The 13,810-nt window shown below is 44.5% G+C and overlaps 1 protein-coding gene across 1 annotated transcript in view; it reads left to right on the top strand.

Moving 5' to 3' along the window:
- Nucleotides 1-1,737: 1,737 nt before the first annotated feature.
- BMP7 (bone morphogenetic protein 7) overlaps nucleotides 1,738-13,810 on the top strand; it is a gene marked incomplete at its 5' end in the record, with an annotated part of 41,438 nt that continues 29,365 nt past the window's right edge. Inside the window, one exon of the mRNA XM_083873233.1 lies at nucleotides 1,738-2,257. Coding sequence (XP_083729359.1) covers nucleotides 1,738-2,257 — 520 coding nt within the window. The remainder of the gene's footprint in view (nucleotides 2,258-13,810) is intronic.

The raw sequence follows: 13,810 nt of genomic DNA, 5'->3' as shown, positions 1-13,810 counted from the left end.
GGATTTTTGAGCAGCCCCATTAACCCCAGTGAGTGCAGCAAGTGCTCTCATGTTACCTATGGTGGATGCAGCTCCACAGCTTCTCTGCCCACTCCATCCTTCCCGAGTCTGAGCCATTCCTAAACATGTGTTAGGTCTGAGCTGAGGGTTTAATGCAGGTTCCAGCACTATTTCAGTAGTGCTGTGAGTCATTTCTATGTGATGCCTCAGTTTCCCTGTTATTAAGAGGTGCACATACATGCACACAAACACATTGAATCATTCATCACGGTTCCCATGCAGTTTTTTGACTGGCTACCTGCTGTTCACGCCAAGATTTGAAACATAAAAACTAAAAGCAGTGCTAAATATTAGTTTCCAAAAGAGTTGCGGGATCTGGTGGCAGATACTATCTGATCCTTCTAGTCAGAAAATGTTAGATGAACAATCTATCAAAAAACACCCCCCAAAAATGCTGACCTCCTTTATCCTCCACCCTCTTCTTCCCTCTTTGCCCAAGGAATGAATCTTAACGTCAGCACAAACTTAATGTACGTATGTATGTATGGTTCCTGAGGTTACCTCAGGCTTGGTTCAGTGACCCAAACAGACCATCCTTCTTTCCATGTAAGATTTGGGAATCGTTAGTTTACATTTGTTGTCTGATATTATTATTATTATTATTACTGATGTAGCAGACATCTACCCAGGCTAATTGGGACTCCATTACTGTAGGTATTGCACCACTGAGTTAAAAAAGTTGACAAGCAATTTCAAGGCAATACCCCAAAAGTGGCATGTACCAGGAGCAGGAGGAGATGGGAAGGGTCCAGGGTAATGGAATGGCATTAACCACCCGTGTGCACAGGTTGATGGTTTCATTCCAAGTAAACGTTCCTGGTTTTACCATTTTCAGAGAATATCTTCCCCTTCGGATTTCTAACGCTTCTCCATTAACTCTCCCCACTGCCAGCTGGAAAAAGTGACCCGGGGCTCTGTGCACAGAGATATATACACTCGTCTACCAACGTGAATATATAATCATCATGTTTTAAATTATTTAATAGTGTTGGTTTTGTCACGGACAGTCTCTTCTAATCTGTACTTAACAAAAAAAAAAAAAAAAAAAAAAAAAAAAAAAAAAAAAAAGTGTAGGCAAGGGGGAAAAAGCGTGTACGGTGCTTGTGCAGACAGCCCAAGTCTGTGGGAGTTTGGGCCCCTTCCTTACCCACAAACCGCCCTCCCTCCCGGGGTGTCTTCTCCTTAATGACGTTCTCGGTAATTGAGGCGCTGGGGACCGGCTCAGCCTCTCGCCGAGCCCGCAGCCTCCACAAACATCCTGAAAAGCAACCTGAGCAGCCGTCCCTCCTCGAGGCAGTCCCGGGGATTTTTTCCTCTCCCGAGCGCTTTGGAGCGGGGCGAGCCGAGAGAGAGAGAGAGAGAGAGAGAGAGAGAGAGGGAGAGAGCGCTTGGGTTTTTTCGCTGCCTGCTCCTCCCACCGGAGAGACACCCTCCCGCCGCTCCCCGCCGCTCACACGGCTCCTCCGCGGCGTGCGGGACGCGGGCGCAGCGCTCCGCTCCCGCTGCCGCCACCACCACCGCACGGGGCAACTCCTCGGGCCGCCGCCGTCCCGTCCATGGGCTGGTCCCGCTGATCATCCATCCCCCGCCGCCGCCTCCTCGGGCCATGAGCGGGCTGCGGCGCCTCCGCGGGGGCTGAGCGCGGGGCCGCGCCGTCCGTTCCGCGCCCCCCCGCGCATGCCGGTGGCGGGGCGCGTCCCGCGGCGGGGCAGCCCCGCGCCCCCCGCGCCGCCCCGCAGCCCCCGCCGCCGCTGCCGCTCCGCGATGCCGGTGGCGGGGCGCGGGCAGCCCGCCTCCTGGCTGCTGGTGCTGGGCGCCGCCGCGCCCGCCCTCTGGCTGCGCTGCGTGCTGGCCGACTTCACGGTGGACAACGAGGTGCACTCCAGCTTCATCCACCGGCGGCTGCGCGGCCCCGAGCGCCGAGAGATGCAGCGGGAGATCCTCTCCATCCTCGGCCTGCCGCACCGCCCGCGGCCGCACCTCCACGGCAAGCACAACTCGGCCCCCATGTTCATGCTGGACCTTTACAATGCCATGTCCGTGGAGGAGGGGGCGGCGGGGGCGGCCGCCGAGGACGGCGAGGGTTTCTCTTACCCCTACAAGCCCATCTTCAGCACGCAGGGGCCGCCCCTGGCCAGCCTGCAGGACAGCAACTTCCTCACCGAGGCTGACATGGTCATGAGCTTCGTCAACTTGGGTGAGTGCCGGGCTCGTTCCTGCGGGGCAGGGAACAGAACCGGGGGAGGCTGGAGCGGGGACCTGCCGCCGACGGCAGGACGGGGGTTGGTGGCGCAGGTGGCCCCGGCTGGGAGCTGTCCCCAGCGGGTCAGGTAGGTGACAGCCCACCTGGGCAAGGAAGGGCACCTGGGGAGGGTGGCTGCTTTGCCAGGCGGTAACTGAGCGGCATCCACGGGGAGAGGGCTCTGACTTTGCCATCGCAGCGTTTGGACGGCCACGAGCTCTCCCCACTCTCCCCGCTGAGCTCTTTGCCGCCTTCTTTCTCCCTTTGATAGTCGCTGCACGTCAGAAATGGGATTTGCAGGTAGGAGTTAAACGGGACCATTAGCCGGTCTGCTCCGCATCCTGCACGAAGGAAACCACCAAACCCGGGCTGGGGCACGGCACAGAGCCCGCACAGCTCCCGGTGCCCGTGCGGGATGCGGAGCTGCGGGGATGGATGGCTGGGATGGTTCCCTGCGGCATCAGAGCTGCTCGCACATGTTTTCCCAATGTCTCGGGACGGATCGCACAGTAAATCCTTATTTACTCCTGCAGCTTTTCCTGTTGACCCCGGTTTATGCCGCTGACTCGCCTCTTTTCACAAGCACATGTGGATGGGTTTATGCAAACGATACGAGAGTTGGCACGCTTTGTGTGCGCCTCTCTAGGCCTCTCTAATTGGATGCCACGGCCCAATCTCATTTCTATTTGCTCGCTGTAGATTGCACACCCGTGTGGACTGACTGACTTGGCCGGATTTGAGTAAAACATTGTCAGGGTGCGTATTCTATTTTGAATGGATAATTACAGACCTGCCTGGCTCTGTCCGTTTTTAGACCTCATCATGTGCGGCTCTGAAACCACACACGTACAGATTGGGTGCTGCAAGTTCAGGGCAGAAGCTGAATTGTGTTTCCAAAACAAGATCAGCTCAGACTTTGTCCCAAACAAAGGGAAACGTGAAGTGCAAGAGGAGCACACCTCTGGCACATAACCTGCCAGGAATCACAGACCCCTCCATCTCCAATAAATCCATTAACACCTTTATGGATGTCACTGTTCTGGACACTTCCACTGTCTGGAACTTCAGAGGCAGCAAAGATTAAAATCACCACCTAAACCACCACCTCTCTAATCCCAGCCCTTTAACCAACTTGAAAAGATCAGCAGCTGTTAAAGGCTCTGTGACACACACGTTAATAATTATTAGACACAGTAGCCATGCCGGGCACAATTCTTGCATGATAAGGAGCCACAGGACGCTGTGGGAGAGCTCCAGTTTGCATGAGCTGCGCCTCCTTATTAACTGCCATAAGCTTCACAGTGGGAAACTCGGAATTCCATCTGTGCTCTATCAGGGCTGGTGCTTTCCATTTGGAATTACACTGTTTGTCTAGTCACTGCTGGATGCTTAAGCCGATGAGCAATGATACATTTTAAAATCAAATATTTGAGCAGTCAAAAGTAGCAATGGCAGTCAAATATTTGACTTTAAAGATAAGGGTGACCTCGCTAACATTGTTCTCTGTGGTTTTTGGGTCCTTACACCGAGTGCAAGGAGAGCCCTGAGCAGAAGACAAAAGATGTTGAAATAACAATAGCGAAATTTGTGCTTTGCTTTCCATTTCAGTGGAGAGAATCTTATGAAACATGTAAGTACAAAATGGGAGGGAGTTTAGCTCTGCTCCTCAGGTGTAGTAATTTACTGAATCATCAGTGAAACTGCACTGCTCCTGTCCCACATTTCCGATGTAAGGAACTCTCCCTGTCAGCTCATGTAAGAGTTATAAGAATTAATGTTCAGGCCATCGACTATTTTGAATACAAGGGAGTGGGATCGATCCATAAATGTGAAATAAAAGTTACATTTTGGATATGTCTGTGTCTGTGTAAGAACTTTGTATGGAGCAGTTTCACCTGTATGAGCCATAACCCCGATAATCAACATCCCGATGCAGTTTGATGACTGCAGTAAATATATTCATCCACTCCAACCTGCCAGGGTTTGTTGTCAGCTTAGAAATCCTACAGCGTTCTTTATGCAAAATCCTAAATGATTATTTTATTTAATTGCTGTCAGCATGGTCAGGGAGTAGTAAGAGCACAAGCTGTAAAACCCAATAGTTTTAAGGACAGGTGGAATTACTACGAGCAAGGCACATTTTGGAGGTTTATCTGTGCTGTTTTGTTCCCTTGTCAACAGTGCATGCCAGGACGAGTTTAAAAAGGACACAGATCTATAAGAGCTTTCTTCATCACCGTGCACACCTTTCATCCCATTATAGTCATTGCTCTTTCATCTCTATAGGACAAAGGCAGGCTTGTTTATGGAGGTTTTAATGAATTAGAGCAGCCACTCACTCCGTATATAATCAAACACAACACCTGCTTTGAGACATACAGTTTTCTATGACATTCAGGGAAAATTAGAAGATCTATTGTAGAACTGAATTTTTTGGAAGAGTTTTTACAATGATCCCTTTTAAAGCAGAGCTGAATTCCTAAATGCAGACTGTAGTAAACTGTGTCCTACTTTTGTAAGAGATACCCTGCGAGCATTGCATTTCACAGGTAGGCTTTTATTACTATACCAGAACCATCACAATGAGGAAGTGTCACACCATAATAAAGTTTCATTTTAGCATGGAGGAAGTAAAAGCGAGTAAAGAAATAATACTTCAAAATTTCAGTCAATAAAAAACATTAATTACAGGCTAATGCTAATCTACAAAAGCACTTTTTTTTTGCCTTACTCGTATTCTTCATCCATCTAGGTGTACAGCTTTAGAGGGAATGATATTTTTTAAAAAACTACATTGCAGGATTTACTGGGCTATATAGTAAAACCCCCAACAACAAACCCCACGCACATTGATTTCTATGGAGATACTGTGTATGTGTAATCCAGAGAATTTATGCTGGGTATTGGTAGGGAGGAACGAGAATACAGGTGCTCTGTTTTGGGGAGCTTTGTACCAAGCAAAGTTTTACTTACTGTAAAATCCTGACAACTAATTAGATTTAGATTTATAACCAGTTAATTCACTGGCTACATTTTGTCTTAGCCTACACCTGTGCTAAGATGAATGGGGGATGGAGTTGTGTCAAGAATGAAGTTATATGTAAATTAAAAGAGAATTTAGCCACAGTGGTCTGACTAAGTTAGCCAGTTAATTACTGGCTAATTTTCTAAAATTTATTACTGTTATTTTAGCATTTGGAATTTAATTTCAGTTCCTGTCCAATGCAGTTTACAAACTGATCCATTTTAGGAACTGAAAAAACGCAAAGCATTTTCTACACAAGTTTAACTCCAAGTTTATAAACAGCAGCTAAGGAGTAAACATCCTCTAGATGACTCGGACCTTCTCTTCTAAAAATAATTGAGTTGTCCTTATGCCGGTAAACTTGCCTTGGTAAACAGACTTGCTTAAAATATTTTTAAAAGAGTCAGCACAAGTGATACGCAATTTGTTAATTTGTCTCGTGGTTGATTATAAAATGAACAACATTGTTTAATCCTGGCAAAAAAGAAGGGGGGGGGTGAATTAGTCATTCTTGGAAGGAGCACTTGAAAGTGGCTTTTGTTAATATAAATCAAGAAGCTGAAGAGCCCCCAAGTTTCCTTTTATTTCATACCATCTGGCTATCCTTTTTGTTGACAAGTGTTTGGCGTAGAGAACCATCTCTTTGCCCTTTAATAACAGGCTTTAACACTGTAGGGTATTAGAAAAAGATTCTATAACAGTTAAAAAATTTCCTTCGGGGAATACTTTATAAAGTGAGCACGGGCTGCAGGCATTTGCAGCTGTAACCTGGCTTGTGTTAAAATTTGGAAGGGGCTGCCTTGCATTCCAGCTCACTACAGGCCTTCATTGGTGTACAGCCAAAGGTTAATATAGATGTCACACAGTTTTTCTTTGGAGAGCCTCAGATATAAGAGTGCGCGTACAGCTGTGTTTTTAGTAACCCTTTCATAATCACTTCTTTTAAACCTCATTTTCCTGCTTATATAAATCAAAGATTTTTCAAGGATATTTGACCTGGATTTGAACTTATTTGATCTTCGCATATTTCCCACTTGAAACAAAGCAGATTAAAAGTTAGCCCTGGATGCCTGGTCCCCATCACATGGTTTGTCCATACATTAGGCCGAGCCCTCGGAATTTTTTTTTTCCTTCTCTTTCACCTAAGGCTGTTAAAAGCTCTCAAGCCTGAACAGGTACATCCCATAATTGTTTTGGGCAGTGTGGATATGTGCAGCATTTAGTGGTGTAACACTGGCTAAAGCAGAAAGCTCCCAGCCAAGTAAAGGTATGAAGGACACTGACTGTGCAGCAAGTGACAAACAGGTATTCTTTGAATGTACAGACCCATCCCAGAGAGAATTCAATTAATTTTCTAATTTCCAGGTGTAAAATGACGGAGCAGGACAGGAGCTATTTACCTCTGCCATGTGGGTGTGCTGGTAGCAGAGAAAGGAGTAGCCAAGGACAGATGTCCTTACGCAAGGAGAGAGGACCTGGAAATTGTCCCCATCCTCTGGCACACAGCAGATTTATCCCAGAGCAGGGGCTTTCCTCTGTTCCCACACAGGCTGTCCTGGGGAGGGGTGAATCCCCCTCTGTGAGCTGCAGTTTAGAAGCCAAAACACAACAGCTCTTAAAGGGCTTTGAAGGAGACAAGCCTTGATGGCCACGTCTTGTGATGCCGGTAACAGGAGCTGGGCACCAGTGAAGCGTGCAGGACCCACTCCCAGTGCCCCCAGCTGTGCCATGCCTGTGTCCCTGTGTCCCTGTGTGTGTGTGTGTCCCAGCACTCCCCCTGCAAAGGAGCTTTAATGGCCCCTGGACAGGCAGCACAAAACCAGGCACTACATTCCCTGGAAATAAGCCTGAAACACATTTTCGGGTCGGCGGGGAGAGAGACGTGTGAGAGGAGGTTACACAAGTGGTTGGAAACATTAATTAAAAAAAAGATTATAACTATTAAAGCCCAGTCAGAGCCGTTGACAGGCTCCTTTTAAATGGGACACTGTGATGTTTTAGTTTAATACATTCTGGCAGTGTCACCGGGGTTAAGGCTAATACTGGGATGTGTGGATCCTGTCATGTTATTGTCAGGAGGAATGCAGGGATTAGGCTGGAGAGTGGCGGTGGGTGAGTGCTGCAGCTGTGTACACTTATTATAAAAGATTTAAGTCCCACTGGTAAAATCAATATATTAAATTGCAACAGCCCCTGTTTTTAATTAGTTTAAATCAAATATACGATTAGTGCCATTAGGGCTGCTATCTTTGAACCAAGTGAGGAAATGCTAATATTTATATGGAAACTGTTAATTTGTGGTTAAAATGATAACACATTCAGTTTTGTGCTTCTAAATTCATCCTAACTGGATGAATAGCAGTGAGAAGTTGCAATGATGGATGAAGTCATCTGAGCAAGAGCACAAGTAAGCAAATTTTGATAGCATGCCAGATAAAGAGACTACCTGTTGATATACAGCATTAAGAGACCATGATATTTTAAACCCTTTCCAGTCCTCCTCTCTGGGGCCTACATCAAAGTACTTTTATGAATTAACTACATATATATATCAAAAATACATACCATTACTATATACAAATAAAATATGCTATTTTATATACATATATTTCTTCTCTAAATGGAAGAAACTTCTAAAGAAATGAAAGAGCTGTTTAAATTAGTTTCAGGATGAAGATTTTCCTTCACAACTGTTTGAAATAAATGAGACTACACACGAGGACTAATCACATGGATAAAGTTCTGCTCATGCTTAAGTTTGGAAAAAATGGAAACCCAAGAGAAAATTCTTGGCTAGGTCTCCATTGGTGTAAATTGTCAAATTTCTACTGAAGCTGGCCCTGTGGTCTCATTTATACAACTCTACGTCCAAAATAATTCCCATAAACTCCCTCTTGATTTACACGAGCACCACTGAGAGCAGAATTGGGCCAAAGAAGTGCCCCTGTGTTGAAATAATGAACATGCAGTAGTTTCTGCTAGAGCTTCACAGAGTTTTCTCTCCTAATCTTGAAATTGTTTCTGAGGGAAGTTTCCTTTGCTGCAAACAATCAAAACATGAACCAGCTCCTATTAGTCACTGCTTATCATTATTAGCCCAATCCGTGTTGTTGAACTACAGCTGAATTCCCATCCCTGCAACAAACAGAACTGAGCAAATAATGTTTGACAAAAATGTGAAACCGATATTTCTTAATACAAGACATATTTCATATGGAGAAACTTCAGTGCTGAAAGATTCCTGGTATCAAAATATCTGAATCATAGTACAAATAAACAGCGCCTTGTAAAGGCTGCGGGGCCAAATTCCGTGCTGGAGTAATTCCACTGAAGTTAGTGGAACTGTGCCAGGAGATAAACTGCCATCTAGATTATTTTGGTGTTGAAGATTTTGTCAGTGAAAGATCTTTGCTACAAAAAATAAAAAGGTTGCAGGTAGCAAATTCTAAATTAAAAAAGCCCTTTTGGAAATCCTTGTTTTATTGATGAGGACCACGATGTTTACTGAGCCCCCTCTTTACTTGGATATATGTTCTAAAATTCCATTATTTATACATAAATATTCCTGATTTACAGCAGGTAACAGGGAAACCAGCATGGCTGTAATCCCCACCACACTGTGTCTTACCCCTTCTTTTATATATTTGTGTCACCTACATCTCAGAGTCAGTAAAAATCCTTCAGTGATCCAGAATGAGTGGATCGAATTAATGGCAACTTTGAGACTACGAGTTTTAGTGTAATTGCTTTATTGTTTTGGAACCAAGATGCTTACAATCCAGTTCCTGTGCAAACATGTTTAACGTGTGTTAATGTGTTTCAAAACCAGACCCTCTCCGCAAAATTCTGCTTCTCATTAATTGACATCAGTAGCATGGTACAGTATTTCAAAGCACTGGCCAAATATAAACTGTGTTTCTAATTTCCTTACTTCCCTGTGTTTGGAATGCCAACGTTAATTTGTTCCCATGGAAGAGTGAGAGCTGCCAACCACAGTTTTATATAAATGGCTTTACAGTGCAGGGCTGCCAACATTAAATGATACTTAGGAATTTTCATGACATTTTGTATTTAGTGCTGTGTGTGTGTGAGAGAGGGGAATTGAGGGAGATGTATGGCATGTTGAACAGCACAAGCTCTGATGATCAAGGCAAATGTTTGAAGAAATTTATCCTTTGAGGAACTGTTACTTCATGTTTCTTCTTATTTAGGATTTTTTAATAATGTCAGATATTCCATAACATATTCCTCGTGCCTAGAAAAAAGCTGTTTTGCGGGGAACTTTGTTGTTAACGATCCAAACAATTCCCCCCCCCCAACCCCCAATAATTTTAGTTATTTATTAATAGATGAGCAGATGGACTTTAGTTTATGCTGTTCCTCTGATCATTCTGAACTAGATTGTAAGAATGTGATATTACTCACCATGAGAAAATGCAAAAGCAGAAAAAGCTGCCACAGCTAAGGAATGGGGGAATTAACTGATTTTGGCTAAACTGCCAGCAGGTAATTTTCTTTGGAAGAATAGGAGCAGCTAGATAAAATCATCTGCCTTTCTTAAAGAAAATCAAGCATTATCATAGTTTCTTTAGTGGTATGTCTGCCTTTGTACATAAACCAAGTATGAAGTTCCCTTTAAACAAAGTTTATTTTAAACTACTAATGGTAAAAACAAAGTTTGTTTATGTATTTCTCCCCTTTATCCCTGGAAGATATTCAAAATACAAATTGGTCATGTTTCAGTAGATTCCCCTTAATGAGTGCTATGGTTTATCTCTCAATTTCCCCGGTTTATTGGAACAGGTGCAGTGTCTGCCATCTGTGCCAGCCCTCTGCTATACCAACAAACAAAGTGTTGTTTTGGTTCACTGGATTTAAAAGTCTCCTGAGAGTAAAGAAATGAAAGAGAAAGAATTTAGAAAGTGCCTAGCGAAGGAAAGGCACTTCGAGTAATGTGCTTTGTCACTCAAGTTTTCCCGTAAATTACCTTAAACTATTTCTAAACTGTTTGAAAAATGTTATCCGGGGAGGATTAAGTTTCTGTTGCATCTCAGATGTTCCACAATATTCTTTATCATCTTTATCCTATCACAGTAGCTTCCAAGTTAGAGTATTTTGTTGTCAGGTTGAATTAAATTTTACAGGAATAAATTATTTTTTTTTTACTTCTGTTAAAGTGTAAGAACTGTGAATTTTCTTTTTCTTTTTTTTTTTTTTTTTTTCTTTTCAGTGCTTCTGCTTCCACCTCATTTAAGAGATACTGCAAATAGCCATCCAAGTTTAAACAAGATTATGTTGTAATTAGACAGACAAACTCATAATTATTTAAGGGCTAAACCAACAACAACAACCCTTTCAGGTTCATTTTGACAGTGTTTATCCAGTGTATCTGGAAAGGCTTACAATTAAAGTGCCTGAAGGGTGGGGATGAGATTTTTCAGCATGCAGTCAGTGCTATCGGGTCCACCTGGCCTGGGAAACTATGCAGGCTTTGTAGCTGAAAAAAATCCCTTAACTTAGATCTTCATGGCAAGCTCTTAAAAGCTACCTTCCTTAAAAAAAACCCCAAAAAACAACAAGGAAAAGGAGGGGAGAGAGAAGGCAGCTTCCCCCTAAGCAATAATTAAAGCAAGAGCTCTCTCAGTGGAGAGGGAGCACTGAGTGCTGGTGAGCCAGATAATCAGAGCATCATCACTCTGTAAGGTTTTCCTTTCAAATGAGCACCAAGTTTCCTCTGGTTCTGAGTGATGCTGGGCTGAATCACCCCTGAGCACAGCCCCACTGATGTCACCTCAGTGTCACCCCCGGCTGATGTCACCCCGAGTGTCCTCAGCTGCAGCAGCCTGGCCCCAGGCCACCCCTGACACCATCCCAGGAGGTGGCACAGGTCCTGTGCACAGCCTGGGGGCTGGAAATGAGACTGTGCCCAGCCTGGGGGCTGGAAATCAGCCTGTGCCCAGCCTGAGAGGCTGGAAATCAGCCTGTGCACAGCCTGGGGGGCTGGAAATGAGACTGTGCCCAGCCTGAGGGGCTGGAAATCAGCCTGTGCCCAGCTTGGGGGGCTGGAAATTGGTCTGTGCCCAATCTGGGAGCCTGGAAATCAGCCTGGGCACAGCCTGGGAGGATGGAAATCAGCCTGTGTCCAGTCTGGGGGGATGAAAATCAGCCTGGGCACAGCCTGGAGGGATGGAAATTGTAAATCAGCCTGTCCTGTGCCCAGTTTGGGGGCTGGAAATTATAAATCACCCTGAGCTTTGACTCTGGCACTGGAGCCCCTGGGCCAAATCCTGCCTTTGGCCACTGCCTTGGCATTGGTGGGGCAGCCTTGGCTTTACCAATTGTTCTTCCCGATGCTCAGTGGCTGTAAAACTTTTAAAAAGACATCAAAAGAGCTCTGGGAGAAGTGCTAAAGAATGGTCATAAAATGATACAGTATCTGTAGTTGGGAGTTTTAATTCTGATGGAGGGAGATGAGAGTTTTTCCTACATGAGGACTGGGGATGGGCTGCTGGTATTTCTCTGTGTCAGTACCTGGAATATTCATTGACTGTAGTGAGTCCTTTTAGCACCACAAGGGAAAGCAAGTTCAGCTCTGTCATTTAAATGGAAGATTAAAAATTGCTGTAATTTAGAAATTCTGAATTCTGGTGCTTGCATTTGAGTACTGTTCTTTTGTGTCTATATTTTAACAATTTATTTACATTAGACAATTATCTGTAATGCCATGAATGATAATCAGTCATCACTAAGAAGAATCCATTCCTAATTGTATTTACAATTAGGCCACAAGCTGCTCTTCCCTTGCTTCTCAAGGTTAAAAGTTATTGCTCCTTCCACCACTAAAAATATTCTGAACAATTCAATCTTGCTACTTTTATTTGTTTATTACTCTGCAGTCATTATAATCCCACAGGGACTTTTTAGATGTTAATAAAGAGGACTGCACATCACTTTTCCTGAAGCTTGTGTGGCACTATAAACATCATGCTGAGTTTAAGTTCCCCTTTCTGACCATATCCTTAAAAAATCCAGCATTTTTTAAGAGAATGGAGAGGATTTTTTTTTTTTTTTAATTTTCTTTTTAACAAAAAGAAATAAAAGGGTGGGGGGTGAAAGAAGTAACTTTAGCCTCAATCTGCTAGCTACATAAAACAGTAAATGTTCAGTTGAGGCAGGGAAAAACCAGAACTGCTAGAGACTGGTTGTTTCCTTTTGGAGGAAACAATAAATGTGCCCACTTGTATTTTAACAACATTACTACTGGGCCCCCTAATTACACAAATATACTTGTAATAAACTGCAGGAGAGAAGAACTGAAAAAGAATTGTTCATCACAGATCTTTCTCCTCAGCTCAAAAAAGAAACTTTTGGGTAACCACTCTTAAATCTTGGCCCAAATCAGGAGATGAAGATATTTCAGCACTGCGTGATGAATCATTTGTCTCCCGAGACAGGTGAAAAGGAGAAGCAAATCACACATGTGGTGTAAAACTTCTCTCATTGGTGTGGACACAACTTTGACCTGGGAATACAATAGTTCCTGCAATCCATGGCATGCACTGTAATCAAATTACCGGAATATTGGAGTCCATATCCAGGGAAATCTCCGAGTGTTCTGCTGCATTAAAGCCTGACATGGAGAATACAGAAACACAGGAAAGAATCCAGAACCATGCAAACACACAGTCAAGCAAACCCCAAATATTTCCTCAGCAAACAGTAACTGTCATTTTGCTCATTAGTGCACAGCTGTGAGATGAGAGCTGCTCCACTGGAACTCCTGCAGAGGAGGGAGGTAAATTTAAGCCAGGGTGTCTGATACACTGAGAGTCTTTCCCCCCTGGGCTGGCAGCTGTGAGTGAGCAGTGCCTGGCAGGCAGGACACCGAGCTGGAGAAGAGTGCCCTGTGCTCCTGCTCCTTCAGAGATGCTTTCACACACCCCACACACTCATTTCTGTGCTCTTTTTGCCAGTTGCACAAAACAGGACGTGAGCAGTGCTCTCTCCATTCATACCAGACCCGTGCGAGGACACCAGGGTGTATTTCAACAGCTGATCTTTTACCCCAATTGCAAAACTGCGTTTGAAGACACACAAAAACCAAAACAAAACAGAAAATGCTGTTGTTAGGGGCTGACTCAGGAGGCCTGGATGGCCCAGCCCTAGCAGAGAGGCTCAGGAATCCAGCAGGGCTATGGTATGCAGGGCTAGGTGCTGCTGATGTCACTGATGGGCTTATCTTGTACCAAAAGAAAATTCCTCTTGTATAATAGGGATCGTGGGTGGGAATTAAAGTGCAAATAAATCTTTGCCTCACCTTCAGATGCCGTTATGCCTGGGGCATGGGCCACCAACGTTTACAGTGTAAAGGGGACATGCTCTGTATGTGAATTTATCATGTTTATCTTCCTGAGGACATTCCTGAAATAACAGTTTAAACTTGCCATCACCCTGCGACACTAACATTTTACATCTGCAAACAG

The sequence above is a fragment of the Zosterops lateralis genome, assembly GCF_965231275.1.
Source record: "Zosterops lateralis genome assembly, chromosome: 16".
NCBI classification, from domain to species: Eukaryota; Metazoa; Chordata; class Aves; order Passeriformes; family Zosteropidae; genus Zosterops; species Zosterops lateralis.
This window is presented reverse-complemented; position numbering and strand designations above follow the sequence as displayed.